Source organism: Oncorhynchus mykiss, chromosome 16 (assembly GCF_057628025.1).
Source record: "Oncorhynchus mykiss isolate SJ-2025 chromosome 16, ASM5762802v1, whole genome shotgun sequence".
Taxonomy (NCBI): Eukaryota; Metazoa; Chordata; class Actinopteri; order Salmoniformes; family Salmonidae; genus Oncorhynchus; species Oncorhynchus mykiss.
This window is the reverse complement of record NC_143037.1, coordinates 43,403,309-43,421,821: the sequence shown is the minus strand read 5'-3', so window position 1 is coordinate 43,421,821 and position 18,513 is coordinate 43,403,309. Positions and strand designations below refer to the sequence as shown.

Genomic DNA, 18,513 nt, shown 5'->3' with positions numbered 1-18,513 from the left:
CCAGTGTGTGCTTTTCCAAATCATGTCCAATCAATTTAATTTACCACAGGTGGACTCCAATCAAGTTGTGAAACATCTCAAGGATGGTCAATGGAAACAAGATGCACCTGAGCTGAATTTTGAGTCTCATAGCAGAGGATCTGAATACCTCTGTAAATAAGGTATTTCAGGTTTCTCTTTAATAAATTAGCAAACATAACTAAAAAAAACGTTTTCGCTTTGTCATTATAGGGTATTGTGTGTAGATTGAGGAGGGTAAATTATTATTTTTTTAAATCAATTTTAGAATAAGGCTGTAACATAACAAAATGTGGAAATGGTGAAGGGGGTCTGAATACTTTCCGAATGCACGGTATGGTCCTTATTCATCTCGCCGCTGTGCTTACCCTGCGTTCCCAGTATCTCCATATGCAGGTGAGCCAGGCCGCTGGCGGCAGACAGGGCCAGTTTGATCATGCCCTCTATAGTCACAGAATAGTAGTTCAGGTAGTCAAACAGAGAACCGTACTCGTGGTAGTCTGAAACCAGCCACAACTGGGTCCATGTGCCGTTATCTGAGAGAAAGAGAAACGCAGACAAAGATGGAGGATAATTCTGTTAATAAAAAAAATAAAAAAACTTGATGAAATTAACCTACATAACACCAGAGATATGTCTGTGTTGTAAGTGGTGTGTGTACACGGTTCTCTGTGTGGTGCTGTAATAGAACAGCGACGGAACGCTCACCTTTATTGTCGGCGGCGATGAATCCCAGAATGTTCTCGTGTCGCAACATGATGGTCTGGTAGATCTCAGCCTCTCTGAACCACGAGCGCTCCTCTCTGGAGGAGAAGATCTTCACCGCCACGTCTCCCCCGCGCCACTTCCCCCGCCACACCTCCCCGAAGCGGCCCTTCCCTATGATGTCCTGCAGAACGATGGTCCTGGCCACCGTACGCTGCACGAACAGGGGCAGGCCTGCAGGAGGAAGCAGAAAGAAGGACCACTGATACCACTGGGCTTTCGCCTAAACACTAACTTGAACTAAACTTGTATGTGTACACACATATGCATCTATTGTGTTACATACAGACGTGGCTGTACATTGAATGAATCCACAGTGTAATAGGACCTCTGTTCGCAGGCGAGGGTAGAGTTCAGGGCGGTTCTGTGTATAGAACCTTTACTTCCAGCAGTGTAGGCTCAGTCTACTCACCAGAACCAGACCCGGAGGTGGACATGTCATAGATGAGATCCTGCAGGGTCTTGTCCTTGGCCAGGTAGAGGTGTTCACAGGAGGGGTCCTCCACCTCCAGCCGCTGTCTGTGGCTATACAAAAGAAGATCAGCTGTCAGAAACTAAAATGGTATCTTCTCACCCCCCCCCCCCCTCCAAATCCACCACAGCCCTGCCATCCCATCTGTAGGGCGTACTCAGATGGTACTACCTGGGACCAGAGACTCACCTGTAGGTCCTCTGGTGATGCTGGAAGAGGAATAATCCCACCAGCAGCAGCATGCACAGCAGGAAGACCGGCCCTGCGATCACAGCCACCAGCTCCACCGGGCCCCAAGGGCCTCCAGAGCCCACCCAGCCCAGCTCCCCTGGTTTCACCGGGACTGGAGCGAGGGAGAAATTGAGAACAGGGTGTTAGCAGTGGTATTACCATCTTTCCCAATAAAATAAAACAAAAGGGTGCATCTCAATAGTACGAAGTGGCTTTCTCCATCTCCTCTCTCTTATGTGCACTGAAATGAAAACATTGGAGGGGTAGACACGAAATGGTTGCTATAGGAGGGGGGGAGGTGCCTTCACCAGCCCTGTTCTTTCAAATCAGTGCAGATTTGTTATTTTTTATTAAAAGACAGGAGACGAGGAAGCTTTACTTATGCGATACACACAAAACGCAGACGGTGTGGCTTTACTCACGTGAGGGAACCTTGAGGTCGACGCGGTTGCAGTAGTCAGTGTAGCAGCAGTGTGTGTTGAGCAGTCCCTCAGCACTGAGACAGTAGAAAGGTTGGCCAGGGGGCACAAGGCTGTCTCTGGCGATACAGATCCTTACATGCTGCTCATGCCCCTGGATGAAGGAGGTGGAGGCCATGCAGGCCCCATCAGTCTCACACTCATAACCAGACTTCACACAGTTGGTGCAGTTACACCGCAGGGCTGAGGGAAAAAAAGGGAGGCACAAGGTTAGAATGAGTACTAGTTAGGCATCAGGACTATTCTATGGGCGCTTGAATCAGAGACCGAGATAACAGGCATGGGGTGGAATGAGTTGAAGAGAACTTCCCAGAACAGAATGCGATGAAGAACAGTTGAAAACTTTCAAGTCACTGCAGTACTCAGATGTCCAGTAGAGGGCGTCTAAACCAACAATACAAGACTCAAAGTACATTCCATCTACCGGACTAGCCAGGATAGAGTCCCGTTCGGAAGAGACGCAACAATACAGCCAGTGGAGTGTGTAGACTGGTTTAGCAGCAGACAGAGACCCGGACGGAAACCAGTTTCTCTAAAGCAGAGGCAGCCAAATACTCCATGGAGAGGAGACTGTCCTGGAATGCTGGGACAGACGCACCAAAACCCAAATCCCCAATGCAGCATTCTGCTACTCAAAGAAAGCAAGAGAACACATTTTTATTTAAATAGGCAAGTCAGTTATGAACAAATTCTTATTTAGAATGACGACGTACCCTGGCCAAACCCTCTCCTGACCTGGACGACGCTGGGCCAATTGTGCACCACCCCTATGGGACTCCCGATCACGGCCGGTTGTGATACAGCCCAGGATTGAACCCGGGTCTGTAGTGCCACCACTAGCACTGCAATTCAGTGCCTTAGACCACTGCGCCACTCAATCCCCAAAACACTGTCAGGATCATAGCTTTGATTTAAAGCCCGCAGCACAGACAGTTTGATAGGGGCCTGTTTTAACAAGTCTACAATAGCTGGGCCACTCAAAACTAAATCACTCTTGCTTCAGAGGAAATTAAAAGCTAGACTAGAACAAAAATTGCAACAAATTCAAACAGAGGGGGACACCTAAAAGAAATTGCAACAAATTCAAACAGAGGGGGGCACCTAAAAGACACTTCTAAAGGGCCAAGCCTTGTCAGACCTCAACACCCTCTGGATTAAAAAAATTAAATAAAAAGGGATTTACTCTGAAGCTTTCTGCTAATCCTCTCCCTATTCTGGGGGGTTTCCAAGCAGCCCTTGAGCCCTCTCCTTCCGCCCGGTTAGTTTATTTGCTCAAACAGAAACTGTTTGTAACTGTAATTTTAAAAAAAATAGTATGTGCAGGAGGGGTAAAGCCCAAAAATAGCTTTTTCAAGTAACACCCCCCCCCCCCCTCAATGGTCATAAATCACACCAATTTAGCAGTGTGGACAAACAATCAAATCAAAACTAGACGCAAAAGAGATAAAAGGAATAGAACATCTAAACAGAAAGTCAAGCTACTGGGGGTGTAGAACTGTGATGGACAATAGGTGCCTCTAACAATTTAAAACAAAATGACAAGGATAGCTTAGCAAAATCAGACAGGAATGCGTTCCAGATCATGGGGCTTTAATAGGTCATTCGGAATTGAGAATTGGTCGCTCCTGAACATGGACGGCGTAGCTGCAGTTAGGGAATTCAATAAGTGATTAAAAGTACCGCAAACACATTGAACAACTTACATTTGATCAATATTCAGGAGTCCTCTTATTTATTTATTTTAAGGAGGTGCTGAACGGTCTGAGGTATAGTCAGATGATATTCTTCATACAGAGCGTTTCTGCAGGGAGATTGATAGTGGTATGGCATGTGCTGGCCCATATAATGTTACAGTAACTGATGAATGGGACGATCATTGTGTAATAGAGAGTGCAGCACTTCTGTTCAGGAGATATCTACATCTTGCCCAGTTATCCTCATATTTTTGGTGATCTTAGAGGTTATTGTTTCCATGACAATTGACCATCAAATCAGAACACCAGGAAAGCGTACAGGCATGATCTACAGGTATATCATCAATATGGACCCCTATATAATCTGGATTCTATTTTCTTTGGACCAAATAATAAGTCAGTGACAATGTTCATTTTAAACCACTGAGAAATTAGATAATGTTGATGAACTGAGGTAAATTAAATCTTTGTGAGAGGAAAACACACAAATATACAAAACAAGTCAAGTGTGTATGTCCTGTTTCATGAGCTGAAATAAAAAAGATCCCAGAAATGTTCCAAACGCACAAATTTGATTATACCTGTTAGTGAGCATTTCTCCTTTGACAAGATATGCCACACCTGTCAGGTGGATGGATTATCAAGAAGCTGAATAAAACAGCATGATCATTACAGGTGCACCTTGTGCTGGGGACAATAGAAGGCCACTAAAATGTGCAGTGTTTTCACAACACAATGCCACAGATGTCTCAAGTTTTGAAGGAGAGCTCAATTGACATGTTGCCTGCAGGAATGTCCACCAGAGCTGTTGCCAGAGAATTTAATGTTAGAGAAATTAACATAAGCCGCCTCTGTCATTTTAGAACATTTGGCAGTACGTCCAACCGACCTCACAAGCGCAGACCACGTGTAACCACTCCAGCCCAGGACCTCCATATCCGGCTTCTTCACCAGCCCCCCGGACAGCTGATGAAACTGGAGTATTTGTCTGTAATAAGGCCCTTGTGGGGAAAAACTCGTTCTGATTGGCTGGGTATAGGCCCACCCACTGGGGAGCCATGCCCTCCCAGGCCCAGCCAATCAGAATGAGTTTTTCCCCACAAGGGCTTTAGACAAATACTCCTCAGTTTCACATTTTTATTCAAACTATTATGATCAACAGTATCAAAAGCTTTTAAGAAAAAAAAAAATCTAACCTATGATCTTCGCAATCATTTGGTGTATGTATTTCACCAATTAAGTAACTAACAGCCATGTAGGAAGGGTGAGATTTCTGAAACCATACTGAAGTTCATAAAACTGACTTTCCTTGTTAAGAATTTATGCTTTAACATTTTTTTTTAGATGGCCGGCAAAATTGAGATTGGCCTGGAATTTGTGAAGTTTGCTGGATCATCAACAATGAGCACTAGTCTCTCAGTCTCACTGGTAAGCCAAGACAGACTATGTTAGCACAAGCTTCAACCTTCCTCTGTAGGTTCATCTCTGGAGTTTCAACAGCAGCAGGTCTCCTGCAAAAATATCCATCCTCAATCAGAACAGAACAGTTTGAAACAGCACTTTCTTCCTGAGCTACTCCTGCTGTAGTTTCACCACTCTCCTTAGGATCCAAATATTGTCGGGTTAGTAACACTTTCCCACCCACTCAGTCTTACTCAACCCACTTCCCTTAAGTTTACTCACCACCACCCCCCCCCCCCACACACACACACACACACATACCCCTCTCCCACCTATTGCGCCATCATAATGTGTGACTGGGAGCCATTCCCACAGTTGAACTGCTGCGTGTCTGCATGTACAGTGCATTCTGGGAAGTATTCAGACCCCTTGACTTTTTCCTTATTGTAAAATGGATTAAATATATTTTCTCTCAATGACAAAGCAAAAAAAAGGATTAGAAATTTTAGCAAATGTCAAAAAAAAAAAAAAATGCCCAATTTCAAATCAAATTTTATTTGTCACATGCGCTGAACAACCTTACAGTGAAGTGCTTACTTACAAACCTTTAAACAATGCAGTTAAGAAAATACCTAAAAAAATATATATATTAAAGCGCAACAGTAAATAACAATATAAGGGCTATATACAAAGGGTACCGGTACAAAGTCAACCAGGGCACCAGTGTCAAGGTCATTTAAGTAATATGTACATTAAAGTGACTATACATAGATAAAACAGAGTAGCAGCAGTGTAGAAAGGGGGGGGGGGGGGGGGTGCAAACAGTCTGGGTAGCCATTTGATTAGCTGTTCAGGAGTCTTATGGCTTGGGGGTAGAAGCTGTTTAGAAGCTTCTTGGACCTAGACTTGATTCTCTGGTACCACTTGCCGTGCGGTAGCAGAGAGGAGTGGCTGGAGTCTGACAAATTTTAGGGCCTTCCTCTGACACCAGCGGGTATAGAGGTCCTGGATGGCAGGAAGTTTGGCCCCGGTGATGTACTGGGCCGTACACTCAACCCACTGTAGTGCCTTGCGGTCGGAGGCCGAGCAGTTGCCATACCAGGCAGTGATGCAACCATTATACTCTCGATGGTGCAGCTGTAGAACCTTTTGAGGACCCATGCCAAATCTGTTCAGTCTCCTGAGGGGGAATAGGTTTTGCCGCTTCCTCTTCACGACTGTCTTGGTGTGTTTGGACCTTGATAGTTTGTTGGTGATGTGGACACCAAGGAACTTGAAGCTCTCAACCTGCTCCACTGCAGCCTCGTCGATGAGAATGGGGGCGTGCTCGGTCCTCCTTCCCCTGTAGTCCACAATCATCTTTGTCTTGATCACGTTAAGGGAGAGGTTGTCCTTGCACCACACGATGAGATCTCTGACCACCTCCCTATTGGCTGTCTCATCGTTGTCGGTGATCAGGAATACCACTGTTGTGTCATCGGCAAACTTAATGGTGTTGGAGTCGTGCCTGGCCGTGCAGTCATGAGTGAACAGGGACTACAGGAGCCCGTGTTGAGGATCAGTGTGACTATGGTAGTCTTCTTGAAACATGTATTACAGACTCAAATCAGGGAGAGGTTGAAAATGTCAGTGAAGACACTTACCAGTTGTACTCCGCATGCGCTGACCACGTCCTGGTAATCCGTCTGGCCCTGCGGCCGTGTGAATATTGACCTGTTTAAAAAGGTCTTACTCACGTCGGCTGCGGAGAACATGATCACACAGTCGTCCGGAACAGCTAATACCCTCATGCATGTTTAGTGTTATTTGCCTCAAAGCGAGCATAGAAGTTTTTTTTAGCTTTTCTGGTAGGCTTGTGTCACCAGGCAGCTCTCGGCTGTGCGTCCCTTTGTAGTCTGTAATGGCTTGCAAGCCCTGCCACATCCGACATAGTACAAATTGATCTTAGTCCTGTATTGACGCTTTTCCTGTTTGATGGTTCGTCAGAGGGCATAGCGGGATTTCTTGTAAGCTTCCGGGTTAGAGTCCAGCTCCTTGAAAGCAGCAGCTCTACCCTTTAGCTCAGTGAGAATATTGCATGTAATCCATGGCTTCTGGTTGGGGTATATACGTACAGTCACTCTGGGGACGACGTCGTCAATCCCCTTATTGATGAAGCCAGTGACTGATGTGCACTCAATGCCATTGGACGAATCCAGGAACATATTCCAGTCGGTGCTAGCAAAACAGTCTTGTAGTTTAGCATCAGCTTCATCTGACCACTTTTTCCATAACCCGAGTCACTGATGCCTCCTGCTTAAAGTTTTTGCTTGTAAGCAGGAGGAGAGAATTATGGTCAGAATTGCCAAATGGAGGGCGAGGGAGAGCTTTGTACACATCTGTGTGTGGAGTAAAGGTGGTCTAGAGTTTAATTTGCCCCTCCTGACTGAACAAGATTATTACAGTTAATGTCCCGTTGGTTGGATAAACATGCTTTCAGTTCGTCCCATTTAAATTTTCCAGCGATTGAACGCTGGCTAACAGTACGGATGGTAAAGGCAGATTAGCCACCTATCACCTGATCCTCACAAAGAACCCCGATCTCTTTCCGCTAACTCTTTCTCCAGCGAACGGCGGGGATGAGGGCCTGTTTGAAGTATATCCTTCCCGTTCAACTCATTAACTCTTTTGGGATCGGGGGCAGCATTTTCACTTTTGGATGAATAGCGTGCTTAGTGAACTGCCTCCTACTCTGTCCCAGATACTAACATAATAATAATAATAATAATAATAATATTATTATTATTATTATTATTAACTACTATTGGATCAAAAACACTGAAGTTTCTAAAACTGTTTGAATGATGTCTGTGATAACAGAACTCATATGGCAGGCGAAAACCTGAGAAAAATCCAACCGGGAAGTGGGACATCGGAGGTTTGTAGTTTTTCAAAGGTTGGCCTACCGAATACAGTGGGATATGGATAAAGTTTCACTTCCTACGGCTTCCACTAGATGTCAACTGTCTTTAGAAACTTGAATGAGGATTCTACTATAAAGGAGGGGCTCATGAGACCTGTTTGAGTCAGTGGTCTGGCAATAGTGCCTTGGTCTCATGACGCACGCTCCCGACAGTTACCTCTCGTTCCAGTGCTTTTCTTCAGACATAGGAATTCTCGGGTTGAAACATTGATGTTTTATGTTAAAAACATCCTAAACATTGATTCCATACATCGTTTGACATGTTTCTAAAGGACTGTAACGGAACTTAGAGTTTTTGTCTGGACGAAGTGCCTGCACCTCATGAAGATGGGTTACTGGGCTGAACACGCTAACAACAAGTGGCTATTTGGACATAAATTTATTGTCAAACTGGGATTCTTGGGAGTGCCTTCTGATGAAGATCAGAAGTGAATATTTATGGTGTTATTTCTAACTTCTGTTGACTCAAAAATGGCGGATTTTTCTCTGGCTGGGTTGGGCTCTGAGCACCGTTCTCAGATTATACTTTTTCCGTAAAGTAAAAAAAAAAAAAAAAATCTGACAGCAGTTGCATTAAAAGAAGAAGTCTCTTTAATTCTGTGAATAACACTTATCTTTTATCAAATGTTTATTATGAGTATTTCTGCAAAATCACCAGATGTTTTGGAATCAAAACATTACTGCACGTAACATGCAAATGTAAACAGATTTTTGGATACAAATATGCACATTATCAAACAAAACATACATGTACTGTGTAACATGATGTCCTATGAGTGTCATCTGATGAAGATCAGATTAATTTGATCTATATTTCTGCAACTCCCATCTTTGGCTGGAAAAATGGCTGTGTTTTTTTTGACTTGGCTATGACCTAACAATCATATGTGGTGCTTTCGCTGTAAAGCATTTTTTTTTAAATCGGACACGATGGGTAGATTAACAAGAGGTTTCTTTCATTTGCTGTATTGGACTTGTTAATGTGTGAAAGTTAAATATTTTTAAAAAAAAATTAAAAAATTGTAAATTTCACACACTGCCTTTTCAGCGGAATGTTGTCGAGGGGTTCCGCTAGTGGAACGCCTGCCCTAGAAAGGTTCAAAGAAAAATTCTTTGTCCAATTCGAGGTGAGTAATGACTGTTCTGATGTCCAGAAGCTCTTTTCGGTCATAAGAGACGGTAGCAGCGACATTACGTACAAAAAGTAAAAATAAAAAGTTAAACAATGAGAATAAAAAAAATAGCACGGTTGGTTAAGAGCCAATAAAATGGCAGCCATTCTCTCTGGCGGCATCATCCATCATGTTGCACAAGTATTCAGACCGTTTGCTACGACACTAAATGGAGCGCAGCTGCATCGGGTTTCTGTTGATCATCCTTGAGATGTTTCTACATGATTGGAAGATGCCTGGCCAAACTGAGCAAAATCGGGGAGAAGGGCCATAGTCAAGGAGGTGACCAAGAACCTGATGGTCACTGACAGAGCTCCTTGGAGATGGGAGAACTTTCCAGAAGGACAACCATCTCTGCAGCACTCCAATCAGGCCTTAATGGTAGAGTGGCCAGATGGAAGCCATTCCTCAGTAAAAGGCACGACAGCCTGCTTGAAATTAGCCAGAAAGGATCATTTTGAGGATCTGCAGAGCAGAATGGCAGAAACTCCAAATACTTGTGCCAAGCTTGTAGCGTCACAACCAAGAAGACTGTTGCTTTAACAATGTACTGAATACTTAAAATGTGATCTGCTTTTAAAAACCTGTTTTTGCTTTGTCATTATGGGGTATTGTGTGTAGATTGGAGGGGAGGGAGAAACAAATTAATCCATTTTAGAATAAGGCTGTAACGTAACAAAAAAAAAAAAAAAGGGGGGGGTCTGAATACTTTCCGAATGCACTGTGTGTGTGTGCGCGCGTTGTTGGAACAGCGTTTTGAGGAAAGTGGAAGTGGAATGAGTCGACATCTTGCCATTTCATGTCAGCAGCAGCGTGTGCAGTTTCTTGTAATTCAGTCATTCTCGTCAGCAACAGCATGTGGACTGCTCTTGGAGCTAGGGACAGACGGGGGAAGTGCCAGTAACTCCTAGTGGCGCGTGTCCAAGTTCACTGCAGTTCACACGCAATCACAGACACGGAATTTCCTGCAGATTACACAGAGATGAAGCAACAGGCTTTGATAGAGAGAGAAAACAACCCAGTGCCACATCCTATTCTGGAGCATAGTTTCGTGAAATAGTTTAAATAAGGCAGGGAGAAGGACCCGGGACGAGACTACTGCCAAGTTTTTAATCAAATCGTGTACATTCCCCCTCAAGCAGACACCACGACGGCCCTCAGGCAACTTCACTGGACTCTGTAAACCATACATCCTGAGGCTGCATTTATTGTAGCTGGGGATTTTAACAAAGCAAATTTGAGAACAAGGCTACCTAAATTCTATCCGCATATTGATTGTAGACTTGTGGGGTTAACACACTCGATCACTGCTACGCTAACTTCCGCGATGCTTACAAAGCCCTCCCTTCGGCAAATCCAACCACAACACCATCTTGCTCCTACAGTCTTAAAGGCAGAAACTCAAACAGGATGTACCAGTGACTAGAACCGTTCAACGCTGGTCTGACGAATCGGAATCCACGCTTCAAGATTGTTTTGATCACACGGACTGGGATATGTTCCGGTCAGCCTCAGAACACCATCTATACGCTGACTGAGTGAGTTTATAAGGAAGTGCATTGGAGATGCTGTACCCACTGACTATTAAAACCTACCCCAACTAGGGGTGGTTTATAGCCCGATGTGATGACTGTCCCATACACACACAGACAAACAGTTTACAGAAGTTTAAAACATCAGTGAAAATATCCATTCAAGAGGGGACAAGCCAGGGAGGCAGGGAGAAAATATGGGTTGCTATGCTACAGACTCCATAGCCTTATGATGACTGGCCAACAGGAATGAGAAGACATACTGCATCTTCAACAGATGGTATTTTTATCTCAAAACTCCCTAGTCCTTGCCGATGACAAGCATACCCATAACATGATGCAAACACCACCATGCTGGAAAATATGAAAAGTCGTACTCGGTGACGCATTGTGTTTGGGTCGAATCTGACACATTGTATTCACCATGCTCAAAGGGATATTCAATGTCTGCTCATTATTACGTTTGAGGCATTGGAAAACCTCCCTGGTCTGTGTGGTTGAAATTCACTGCTCGACTCGGGGACCTTACAAGAATTGTGTGTGGGGTACAGATGAGGTAGTCAAAATAAAAATATGTTAAACAATATTATTGCACACAGAGTCTATGCAACTTACTATTTCACTTAAAGCTAAACGTTTACTCGTGAACGTATTTAGGCTTGTCATGTTTTCCACCCCTTTTTAATGGCATTTCAGTTTTATTTTGTATTAAAAATACAATTCCACTTTGACATTGTAAGCAGTGGCAGAATTTCACGTGAATCCATTTTAAATTTGGGCTGTAACACAACAAAACGTGGAAAAGGTCTAGGTGTGAATACTTTCTGAAGGCACTGCATGTCCAGTTGTGAGCTCTCCAAAATCGGTTTGATTGTCACTGTCTCAGGATATCAGCCAGGTGAACCCCTTTTGCAGATGATAATGGCATGCGTCAACAGGTTATTGTACATCTGAAGCAGAGAATAGCTAAACTCACCTTGTTTGCATATTGTTGAGCTAGCCACGTGTCACCAATTTAAAATGATAAATGTATATACACGATCTAAACATATGCCAGTTTCACATCTGGTTCTTGGAGGAAATTGCTTAGTGCAAATCCAACCATTTGTATTCTAGGTACAGTACATGAAAATAAGGAGCCCCCCCCCCCCCCCCCCCAAAAAAAATGTCAGCTAATTAAAAATGTAAAGAAATTAAATAATGGAGTGTGGGGAGCGTGGGAATTCTACCTTGTTTATTTGCTGAGAATTATTTTAGAATAGAGACAAAATCAGAAGGTCAATGGGGCGTCAGGGTAGCCTGGTGGTTAGAGCGTTGGACTAGTAACCGGAAGGTTGCAAGTTCAAACCCCCGAGCTGACAAGGTACAAACAGGCAGTTAACCCACAAACAGGCAGTTAACCCACAAACAGGCAGTTAACCCACAAACAGGCAGTTAACCCACAAACAGGCAGTTAACCCACAAACAGGCAGTTAACCCACAAACAGGCAGTTAACCCACAAACAGGCAGTTAACCCACAAACAGGCAGTTAACCCACAAACAGGCAGTTAACCCACAAACAGGCAGTTAACCCACAAACAGGCAGTTAACCCACAAACAGGCAGTTAACCCACAAACAGGCAGTTAACCCACAAACAGGCAGTTAACCCACAAACAGGCAGTTAACCCACAAACAGGCAGTTAACCCACAAACAGGCAGTTAACCCACAAACAGGCAGTTAACCCACAAACAGGCAGTTAACCCACTGTTCCTAGGCCATCATTGAAAATAAGAATTTGTTCTTAACTGACTTGCCTGGTTAAATAAAGGTAAAATAAAAAAATAAAAAAAGGGAGGTGGATTGCGAAATGTATCTTATAGAACATGAGCCATTAGCTAGAATATATGACAATTATAATGTTAGAAGATACCATAATCCAATTTGTAGCATATTACATGCGAAAGGTACAATGTGAGTGAGTGAGTGAGTATCTTTACATCCTTCGGTGGGAAACGGACACAGTTTAATTTAGTCAACACAAATGTTTTGAAGTTTAGGTTGATTGAGGTTCATAGCTAGCTAGCGTCACATGCAAATATTGTTGTGCAAATTTCAAATCAGCAACATTGCTAACCAAACATTAAGGGATAACTACAACCAAAAATCTATTTCTTGTATTTTTTCCCAGACCTCAAAAGTAGTCTTGGTTTAAGCATTGTTGTGGACTTAGAAGATTCAATTTTGTTAAAAAAAAATTTTAAAAAAATTGTGCTTTTGAGTAAAAAAATACAATAAAATTGAAACCCAGGAAAAACAGAAATGGAATTTGGGGTAAAACTAAAAACAGATATCAGGTTAAAAAAAAATATTTATAAAAAAAACATTTTACATGGCCCTACATATAGACACAATACCACAACACATCAGTGTGCCTAATATATAAACACAAGACTTCTAAATGTGTCCGAAGATAAACAGAACTCAGAACATTTTTGCTCATGATTTAATTTCCTTTCAAAAGTTTTCAAACAGAACTGACTCTTTTCAGAGAGTAGGCTTCCCAGGGGAGGGACAGTCAGCTCCACTGTGGGGGTTGAGCTGGTTGGTGTGAACTCTGCACATAATTGGTGTCCTTACACTGGTCCTTTGTGCTGAGATTACAGGGAAACGAGGAGGGATTGGACAGGCCTGTGCTAAACAAAGAGCAGGGAAGTATGGAGAGGAGGTGGAGGAGTGCTCCACTCACCACCAGACCTTGTGCTCTGGGGATAGAATAGATCAAATACTTTGACAAAAATATGTTGGTTACATAAAAAAAGTATTTTTTTTTTAAATAAAATGTCTGCAAACTCAGTGTCCTATGAGGAATTGCTGAAAATCTCATCTTCTGTGGGCAGAGACAGGGGACAGGCAGAGGGGAAGAGCACAGATAAGGGGGGGGGGGGGGGGGGGGGGGGGGGGTTATGTAGCCCCCCCGTGGTCTGTGAGGAGTCTGCAGCTAGCTAGAGTAACCAGCTGTGACATTCAATCATTAAAACCCAGTCTAGACTGAATACAGGTTGGATGGAGCCGTTTAACAGCAAAGTGTTAAGACCCTATCATTCCAAATGGCAGACATAGGGAATAGGGTTCCATTTGGGATGTACACTATAAAGTGCCAAAAGGGGCTCTGATAAAAACTGTTGCACTTCATAGGGAACAGGGTGTCATTTGGGACGCAAACAGTGAAGGGAGGGATGAATAAAACATTGTTGCCATAACCAGTGCTTGCTTCATTTGGACTGAGCTCAGGACAGACCTGTGTTAAAAATACAATTAGAAAGTATTCCAAATAGTTAAGCTGGGCATGGTTGAGCTTGCCTAGTACAATGGACCAATAGAATAGTAGAAAAACTGCAAAACCCCACCCATTTGGCACTCCAGGCAAGCGGAAGCAAACGCTAAAAGTATTTGAAAGATTTGAAAAAGTGTTAGAACCCAGGTGTGGTTCAGGAGAGAGCTTTGTGGGAGACGGACTCCAAAACCACAGAAATGGGTTTAACAAACATTGCAGTGACTGTGTTGGTGTGCCAGTCAGACGCTGACACTCACAGTGCTTGTGTTCATGTGCATATGGTGAATCAGTCAGTTACAACAGTACACCTCAAGAATGAGTATGATGTCAGTGGAAAATGTTTAGCCTAAGCATGTTTGGCATGGGACAAAAAAAAAAAAAAAGTGTTACACAGCAGCAAAGAATTCTGGGGGCTAAACAGCACAGAGCAGACTGACTGCGTGTGAGCACCATTACCCAAACTGCACTATCTGAAATTAGATACAGTTAGCTACCAGACAGAGGGCTGATCAAGACAAGCAGACGCCACCAGACAGAAAAAACGTACACACACACACACTTCAGCCTTTATCAATACTGGGAGTAAAGAGGAAAGTCATTACATTGGTCTCCATCATCACAGGGTCAGATTACATACCATTCTAAACAGCACACTAGTACCTGCCTAACCCTCTGTATGTCTGTCTACGTGAGTATAAGTGTAGCTACACTATTCAAGGCGTTGTTCTCTGAAATGTGTACTGATTGGAGACTAACGGCAGTGCAGTGGAAGGTGGGTATCATGTTCAGCTCCCCCATAAGAGTCCACTGCACTGTGACACACAGACACCGCAATAACACATAAGGCTAACGACCACAGAATCATATTTCTTAATTTGTATTTAAGTGATCATGTCCACAGGTCAGTGAGAGAGAGGCCAGACAGTCTGCGATTAGGCCTCTCAGCCTCCAGGGCTCTCTGGGCTGGAGGTCATTAGAGGCACCCGGGTCGTTAAGCTACACTCACCCCTAGTGGACCCAGGCTAGAACCTTCACCACAACACACACACAGAACAAAAAGAGGTTATTAGCCTGGTGATTAAGGGAGGAAAGCTACTCTCACTCAGCCCGACAAACTAAGACCCACAACAGAACTTGAGACAAAGTACACACACGTAAAAACCAGAATTCAACTACCTCATATGCACATAGATGAACATATAGGAAGCCCCAGACCATATCTTAAGTCACACCACACGTTAAACACAGACACGACGTAAAAGGAGAAAAACTGTCCTATACGCAAATCTATCCTGAACCCAGTGACTCCAGGCAGCTCAGTTCCTGTACATTCCCTTGGCTCTGATCTGGTAGACAGGCATGCACATGTTGGAATCTGACTATGTGCTCCCTTTCATTTCCATAACATCATTAGGACATGAAACATCTTTCACACAGCGCGCGCGCGCACACACACACCCGAATGGCTAGTTCAGCAGCACGCCAAGGAAAAGGGGATTTTTCTTATTGGCTGTACTAAATTAATGTTCTTGGTGATTACATGAGGCAAGGAGAGATAATGACAGCAGTGGTCCGGTCTAGTTTCCAGTGGTTACAAGAGGAACATAATACTAGAAGGATATTGAGCCCATTAAACCACAACACTTCGTTCTGCAACAAGGGAAAGGGTTCATACAGACAGTGGAAAGTCAAATTCAAGGCTTTTCAAATACTTTTTCAAAGCACTAATATTTATTTTCAAGGACCACCAGTTTGTAATAGTTCAATTGATGCAATTGTTTCTAGTCGCCAGAGGCACAATATCATGAAAATGTTGTAAAAAAAAATAAAAGATCTTAGTATTCATCACTACCTTACAGGTCCTACTCAATAACACACATTTCACTACATTCATGTGTTCGTGCTGTCGATTTTGTCATTTGAGTAGCGATGAGCAGAATTTGGGGATATGCCTTATGGTGAACACACATTTCCAGCTTAGTGACCGTTTTTAAAATTGGACGTCTCCTACTTGATAGCTACGAAAAAGCGTCTTGCTTCCGACTGGCAGCTTCAGTCGCCGGTCGGGGGAAGGGCACAGAGGAAAACAGCACGTGAACGTCCATCAGAACGGCAGCATCACAGCTGCTGCTTGATAAACCAGAATATCGCAGGCGCTCCGTGAACGATGCGATTGTTAAATGCGATTGCTCTGGAGGGCCTCCCGAGTGGCACAGCGGTCTAAAGCACTGCCGTGGTTGAGGCATCACTACAGATCCCAGTTCGAACCCAGGCTGTGTCGCAGCAGGCCGCGACAGTGAGACCCATGAGGCGACCCAGAATTGGCCCAGCGTTGTCCGGGTTAGGGAGGGGTTGGCCGGCATGGATGTCCTTGTCCAATCGCACTCTGGCGACTCCTGTGGTGGGCCGGGCGCATGCACGCCAACACGGTCGCCAGTTGTACGCCGTTTCCTCCGAAACATTGGTGCGGCTGGCTTCCGGGTTCACAACAATGCTCCCGACATCCGCCTCTCCCGAGGAGTTGCAGCGATGGAACAAAACTAACTACCAATTGGATATATCAAAATAGGGGTTGGAGGTTGTTGCATAGAAAACAAATCATTATGTAGAACTGGCGCCAGCGCAGGATGTGGCTCTTCAGGGCCGATTCACCCATGCTCGCAATGCCAAAGTCTGACGCATTTTTGCACCTTGTGGGTTGGTTGGTTCCATGAACTGAAATAAAAGATCCTAGAAATGTTCCATACGCACAAAAGGCAGGTTTGAATCTACATTAACCTGGCATTTTAGCTACCGATATGACGTTTGCCGACACCTAATCAGTCAGTTCTGTACCTGCCTGGCATTGTGGGTGGCAACCACATCACGAAACGAGTGGAAGAAAAAAAAAAAAAAATTTAAAATTAACTTGTCTGCCTGGAAATTATTTTCAGATTTTCCAGTACTTGAACTTCAAGTACTTTAAGCCCCTCAAGCGAACCCTGAAACAGAAGCCAGGCTAGCTGTGTAGCCCTATAAAAGTTACTGGCACAGTGGGCAGCAGAAGGACACATGCAGTGCCATCAGAAAGAATTCATACCCCTTGACATAATCAAATCGTATTTGTCACACTCACCGAATACAACAGGTGTAGACCTCACAGTGAAACACTTACGTACAAGCCCTTAACACTTTTTTCTTAAAGGCATTGTTGGTTAAGTACATTTTTTTTTTATAAAAAAATGTAACAAATAATTAAAGAGCAGCAGTAAAATAACAATAGCGAGGCTATATACACAGGGGGTACCGGTACATAGACACCAGTTAGACGAGGTAATATGTACATGTAGGTAGAGTTAAAGTGATCGTCGTGTTCTAGCCAGAATTCAAAATAGTTTTTTCCCTGTCTAACACAATACCCCATAATGAGAAAGTGAAAACTTGTTTAGAAAATGTAGCTATAGTAAACAAAAATAAAATGGAACATTTGAAAGATTTTACTGAGTTACAGTTCATAAGGAAATCAGTAAATTGAAATTAATTCATTAATCTATGGATTTCACATGACTGGGCAGGCCCACCAACTTAGTTTTCCCCACACAAAAGTGTTTTATTACAGACAAATACACCTCAGTTTCATCAGCTGTCCTGGTGGCTGGTCTCAGATGATCCCGCAGGTGAAGAAGCTGGATGTGGAGGTCCTGGGCTGGCGTGGTTCCACATGGTCTGCGATTGCGAGGCTGGTTGGACGTACGGACAAATTATCTAAAATGACCGACGCGAGTTATGGTAGAGAAATTAACATTAAATTCTCTGACAACAGCTCTCGTGGACATTCCTGCAGTCAGCATCCCAATTGCATGCTCCTTCATAGATGTCTCAAGTTGTGGCATTGTGTTGTGTGACAAAACAGCACATTTTAGGAGCCTACTTATTGTCCCCAGCACAAGGCACACCTGTGCAATGATCATGCTGTTTAATCAGCTTCTTGATATCCATCCACCTGACAGGTGTGGCATTATCTTGGCAAAGGAGAAATGCATTGGAAACCCCATTTGACTTTGTTCCATTCCAGGCATTACAATGAGCCCGTCCTCCTATAGCTAATCCCACCAGCCTCCACTGATGCACTGTCAACAGTGGGACCTTGAGTCTTTCTAAATTATGTCCAAACAATTGAGTTGGCCACAGGTGGACTCCAATCAAGTTGTAGTGACATGAAGTATGATCAAAGGAAATAGGCACCTGAGCTCAATTTGGAGTGTCACAGCAAAGGGGTGTGAATACTTATGTAAATGAGGTAGGTCTGCATTTTATTTTCTGTCAATTTGCAAAAGATAGCTTTGTCATTATGGGGTATCGTGTGTAGAAAACTTCCATTTAATCCATTTTGAATTCAGGTTGTAACACAATGTGGAATAAGTCAAGGGGTATGAATACTTTCTGAAGGAACTGTAAGTGACACGACATAACATTGAGAAGATAAGTCTGC

The 18,513-nt window shown here is 43.6% G+C and overlaps 1 protein-coding gene across 1 annotated transcript in view; it reads right to left on the bottom strand.

Moving 5' to 3' along the window:
* The window catches only part of LOC110491966 (activin receptor type-1B), a 28,767-nt gene that overhangs the window by 5,977 nt on the left and 4,277 nt on the right, over positions 1–18,513 (bottom strand). Inside the window, exons 2-6 of the mRNA XM_021565871.3 lie at positions 1,909–2,148; positions 1,445–1,598; positions 1,196–1,308; positions 727–957; positions 387–554 (exon numbers count right to left, since the gene is read on the bottom strand). Of these exons, the coding sequence (XP_021421546.1) occupies positions 387–554; positions 727–957; positions 1,196–1,308; positions 1,445–1,598; positions 1,909–2,148 (906 nt within the window). The remainder of the gene's footprint in view (positions 1–386; positions 555–726; positions 958–1,195; positions 1,309–1,444; positions 1,599–1,908; positions 2,149–18,513) is intronic.